General features: G+C 35.5%; 1 protein-coding gene across 1 annotated transcript in view; it reads left to right on the forward strand.

Moving 5' to 3' along the window:
• Positions 1–5,811, forward strand: part of SYNJ1 (synaptojanin 1) — a 102,476-nt gene that overhangs the window by 89,012 nt on the left and 7,653 nt on the right. The window contains exons 25-27 of the mRNA XM_023517447.1: positions 2,133–2,203; positions 3,027–3,135; positions 3,396–3,616. Of these exons, the coding sequence (XP_023373215.1) occupies positions 2,133–2,203; positions 3,027–3,135; positions 3,396–3,616 (401 nt within the window). The remainder of the gene's footprint in view (positions 1–2,132; positions 2,204–3,026; positions 3,136–3,395; positions 3,617–5,811) is intronic.

Raw genomic sequence — 5,811 nt, forward strand, 5'->3', positions numbered from 1 at the left:
AAAAAAAAAAAAAAATTAAAATTAAACTTCATTGATAAATTTTTCCTTCTGACTGTCAAATACTGGAGTTTTTATTTGCTCTAGGTATAAGTACTGGATGATTAGAAACCAAAGGTCTTCATTAAACATATTTAAAAATTCCTACCTGCTAGTAATTTATTTTCTGAAAGACAATAAATTTCAAAAAAATTATTTTCTATAAGTTATTTTCCAAATTAAAACAGAAAATAGAAATTATCATGAAAATACAAATGAAAGCAGGAATTTGAAATAGGAAGGACAATAAATTTATTTTCTGGAATACAACTCTGCATCCTGTTTTTACTCTTGTGTTTGGGGGAAGAAAAGACTCAGGTTTGGGCTAGGCATCTAAAGTAGACTTTATTTTATACTGATATCTTCGAAGAAATTTAAAGCAATAAAAGAACCTTCCCAAAAGTAAGTTTAATGCAGAAATTATTGTATATGCCTGCCTTTCTCTCTGTGCCTGTGCCCTGCACCATATACAGCTTTTGTTCTTTCTCTAAAAAGGTACAGGAGCCCCTCCCAGTCCTGGGGTGGCTAGGAGAGAGATGGAAGGTAACCAGACTTGTGCATTCTAGAAACAGTTCCCTCATTTTATTTCTCAGTGTCAGCCCTCCCCCATGTTTAAAGACATACTGTAGTAAGTCTCTTCTTAATCCAGCTATAAACTTCTCCCCTCCTTATGTATATCTTGTATTTTTTCTCTTTTTATTCTATGTTGTGTATAGTTTTTAATGAACCCATTTAATTTCCCTGAGATTCTTATATGTTGTTTGTATTGTTTCATATGTCTTTTATACATGCTTAGGTTGTGAAATAACCATTGAAGAGGAATGCCTTAAATTCTTTACAGAATAAGTCAGATTTTAGAAATGTACTAATCCAAAGCTTCAAAAATTAGTAATTATAACTAATCCCTATTAATTCAGATTCAAGAATGCATACTTTTGTAGATGATTTCAAACAGGGGTGTCCACCCTGTGGTTGCAGGCCGCATATAGATTATTTGAGGCTTACTTTACTCATCTGTGGTGTGGGATATTGTGAAGAATATGTGCAGACCTTACCTTTTGCTCTCAGCTTTCATTAGTGTTTGTGTAATGTGTGGCCAAAGACAACTCATATTCTTCCCGTGTGCCACAGAAAAGAAAAAAGGTTGGACTTCCCTGAACATAGCTTTTTCTATGTATATGGGTACTGTTTAAAGGAACATTAAGATGAGAGGCCATTCATTAAGGTTATAGTTATTAAAGGGCCAATGTATTCCATGAAACAATTACACTGAAATTTCTTTCCAAAAAGGAAAGTCAAAGATACTCCCTTGATAGTACTTCCTACTTCTTTTGGCCCCAAAACTGATTTATTTCAATTTCTCAAAAAAAAGTCTTCCATAAGGCATGTATTTGGTAATTAGATTTTTGTAGGGTATTTTTTTTTAATCAGAGTCCAAAGGCTGTTATCTTCAATAACTTTATCCACAATGATAGCCACAGTATGAAGCCCTAAAGCAGAGCTGTTAGGAGCCTCTTATGTAACTTCGTAAATGCAGTCCTGTCTGTCACTCAGGAGCTATTTGTTTGCCAAGCTCTGTGACCATTTGTATGGCTGAGAGCATGTTTTCAAGGTTCCTGAGAGAGATCGGGCTCTGTGGGGAATAATACCTTAAAACTGGCCCCATACATGAGGTATCAGACTAAGGGGCTACACTTGTCTCCTATAGAGGGCTCTCTAAGTATTTTGATTTTCACTCTTCTGGAGTATTTCATTCAGTACTGATTACACCCTTCATCATGATCCAAAGCAAAGCACTGTGTTTTGTTATCATCTTATACCACTATTTCTGCTGGTAATGAAGCAGAACTGCCAGTTGATGTTATACAATACTGCTTTAGTGTTTACTTATGACTAATTTTTTTTTTCCTTCCTGCTTTAAGCACCCAAAAGCCCTGGAACAACACGGAAAGATAATATAGGTAAAAGACTTAAATGTAGCCTACTTTACCCTTAAAAGTGGACCATGAAACACTTGGAATATAAGTACATGGTTTCTTGATTCTTTTTACTTTTTTTTTTAAACTTAAACATATGATGTGATGTCTTTGTTCTAGGACGCAATCAGCCTTCACCTCAAGCAGTACTTGCAGGCCCGGGACCTGCTGGATATAGTGCAGCCAGACCAGTAAGTAAGATCCAGCCTGAGAGCCAAGGGGTCTTGGTTCTAGGTTCTAACTTGCTATTGGTCAGTTTTGTGACCCTTGAAGGTCTCAATTTCCTAAACTTTGAAATGACAGAATTGTACTTGGGTCTCTAAGGTACCTTTCAACTCTGATATTGTTTTAACATACTCTTTGAAAGTAACACACTTCATCGTTTGGATAAAAATGATACACTTAATTATGGTCATGAAATAAATGTCTTAGAGTCTCTCAGTATATGAAGAATGATGTATTTGAGCACCTTTTATCATACTACGCTTCAGCCCAAAAGTTGGAGGTTGCTGTGAGCTATGATATTACAGCACTGTACCCAGGGCAACAGCTTGAGATTCTGTCTTAAAAAAAAAGTCATCAGTCTTTTCCATGAAGGCAACATGGCAGCAAGTTAGACATGAGTTTGGATTCTACCTTTCTTTTCTAACTATATGGCCTTAGACAAGTTTGATCTATTTCTTCATCTTAATTTAGGGATAATAAAATAATACCTACTTCTGAGGGATTAATGAAATGAATGAATGAATGAATGAATTTCAAGGTGATGAAATGAAAATGCCCGCACAATGCTTAAGTAACATAGTGCCTGGCACACAGTGAACAGTCAAAAATAAAAAATAAAAAAAGGTTTTAAAATTTACCACTACATGGCTATAAGTAAAGAATGGTTACAATGACAAGATGGGGTTTAATACTAGAGAAGAGTAAATGAAATGCAAAGCAAGTATTTTCATAGGATCTTACTTGTTGAAAATAAACAAATGTCTCAAGTGTTACATTTCCTGTCTGTAGACAATTCCACCCCGTGCTGGAGTTATCAGTGCCCCCCAGAGCCATGCTCGGGCAGCTGCTGGAAGACTGACTCCTGAAAGCCAAAGCAAGCCGGCAGAAGCAGCCAAAAGTAGGCACCGTATTAGAAATACTGCGCCAGTTTTATTCTCCATTTTTTTCCTTCATTTTTTTCTTTTCCCTTTTCCTTCTGTCATCTCCTGATTTCCACAACATACCCAAATGGGGCCATCCTTCTGTCCTTTATTCCACAAGAAACTTGTTTATTTTAGGGGGAAAAACAACTAAAATGTTTTCCTAACATTTCACTAAAAAAAAGAAAACACCTTTTTCTAGAATACACCTAACATCTGACAATCATTGGTTTTTTAGGCTCAGCTTTCCTTCCCGAACCACTGAAGCCTCAGGCTGCTTTTCCTCCTCAGTCTTCTCTGCCCCCACCTGCTCAAAGGTTGCAGGAGCCACTTGTCCCTGTGACAGCACCTATGCCTCAATCTGCCCCCCAGCCAAATTTGGAAACCCCGCCACAACCACCTCCTCGGAGCAGGTCATCCCATAGCTTGCCTTCAGAAGCTTCTCCATCACAGCTGCAAGTAAGTCTCACTATTACACAAAATACTATATTTGATGCACATGACATAGTCTTTCAATATACTGTGTTAATTATTGTTATAAGAAATATATGAGAGCTTCAATTTTATTTTTTCTTTTGATAGCATCTTGAGATAGGACTTCAGCAAGTGAGTGTCATTTGACATCTCAAACTAGTCATGTAACAAATGCATGCTTTAGTTCTTTGAGGGTTTGGGCTCCCCACTCTCCACTCCCAAAAAACCGGTTGCTTAGATTAAAAATTCTCAGAGAGTGATCCTAGACCAGGATTCTTCAGGTCATTTTCAAGTGGTTCCCAGGCCATTTTCTCATGTTAACATTAAAAGTTTGTGACTTTTTAAAAAATATATAATCTGTAGACAGTTAATAAATTAGGGTAAACAATAATAGTTTATTTTCCTTATTGCTCGCAGTAATAAGTTAGTTTTGGCTTTCACTTCCTAGAGAGAGGCAGATCAGATCATACCCTAGACCACTGCAGTTGTGATTAATTTCCAATAAACAGAGTAATCCTAGTTCCTCTTGATGGAGGCAGTGGTTCTTTTCTGCATTGGAGCTGGCACTAGGGTTCCTTATGTATTTTCAAACAGTTGTCATTACTGGGTCAGTTTAAATCAGTGGTTCTCAACCTGTGAGTTGCGACCCCTTTGTAACAATGAGAATATATTTTGCATATCAAATATTTGCATTACGATTCATAATAGTAACAAAATTACAGTTATGAAGTAGCAACAAAAATAATTTTATGGTCAGGGGTCACCACAACATGAGGAACTGTATTAAAGGGTTACAGCATTAGGAGACATTCGGAAGGTTGAGAACCACTGGTTTAAATGGTTTGGATGTGTAATAAATAGTAGGCTCATTCACCAAAGTAAAAATCATCAAAATAAAAAGTCACTTCGTTAATGTCTCACAGAAAACAGTGCCTTTGCCTTGGTGTGTTGAAAACATATAGTCACATAGGCTCTTGTTATCTTAAGTTGGAAAGACTTCTGATATATACAGAGTTATTTTAATACAAGAAGAATCATGTAAGTTAAATTGTTACATTTTTATTTGGATACTGTTTTACTTAGTTTTTTTATGTACATTTCAGTAAAATTATATATTTAGTAACAGTTTTTGTTGTGTACTGATATGCATGAATAAAACCCTAACTTGAAAATGCCATCAAGGCCAAAAACATGTTTGAAGTTTTAAAAGTCTCTTTTAAACTTGGTAAAAATATAAAATATGGAAATACTGTATATTGGCAATGTCCCTTAAGCATACTTATTAAGAAACAGTTTGCATTTACTTTTACAGATATATGGGTATGTCTAACTGGTTGGCAGAAGTTAAGAGTAACTTTGTTTCTATGTGGTGAAAACAGATATTAAAGTAAATATTACTCTAATACAATCTGAATATTGTTAGCAGTTAGCAAATATTAGATTACCAGTCAAATTTGTAAAAGTTGAAGGATATATAATAGAGAAATTGTTCAGCTTACAGTTGATTAATGCCAAAAAATTCTGTATTTTTTCAGTTTAGAAAATTGTGGATGCTGAAGATAATTAATAGTGGTAGAAATTTTTTAAGAATAAATGTCCACTATTCTTTGCTCTCTGCCAACCCACTTTTAGTGAGTCACAATTTTTTTTCCTCATTTTCTTGTAATGTGTACTATTTTATTTTTTTAAATGTAATTGGAGGGCAAAAAACTTTCAAACTAGCCACTTTGAGCTTTGTGTTACTGTTTTAGGGCCTCTGTTTTACAGTAAGTCATGCCATAACTCATAAAACTTTATAATGGTTTAAGTTATATCAATATATAGTACTGTGAAAAACTTTAGGAAGAACAAGCTGTCAAGTAAGGTTGCAGCTATTATAAAGTCACCTTATGACACACAATGCTATATATGAATATGCCAGTGACTGCCAAACAGCATTTTCTGAGATGATTTTCAGTTGTTTTAATCTCTGTTTTTTTATTGAAATGAGTATAATGTCGTGGTGACCAAAAGTACAGGCTCCATGTGTGGCCTCGTAGATTGTATTCCTAAATCTTGTCATAGTTCATCAAAAAGACAAAAGTGTTGGGCAGTACCTGTGGCTCAAAAGAGTAGAGTGCCAGCTCTGTATACCAGAGGTGGTGGGTTCAGGCCCAGCCCCAGCCAAAAACTGCAAAAAA

Source organism: Otolemur garnettii, unplaced genomic scaffold (assembly GCF_000181295.1).
Source record: "Otolemur garnettii isolate 467f Iridium unplaced genomic scaffold, OtoGar3 scaffold00111, whole genome shotgun sequence".
Classification (NCBI taxonomy): domain Eukaryota; kingdom Metazoa; phylum Chordata; class Mammalia; order Primates; family Galagidae; genus Otolemur; species Otolemur garnettii.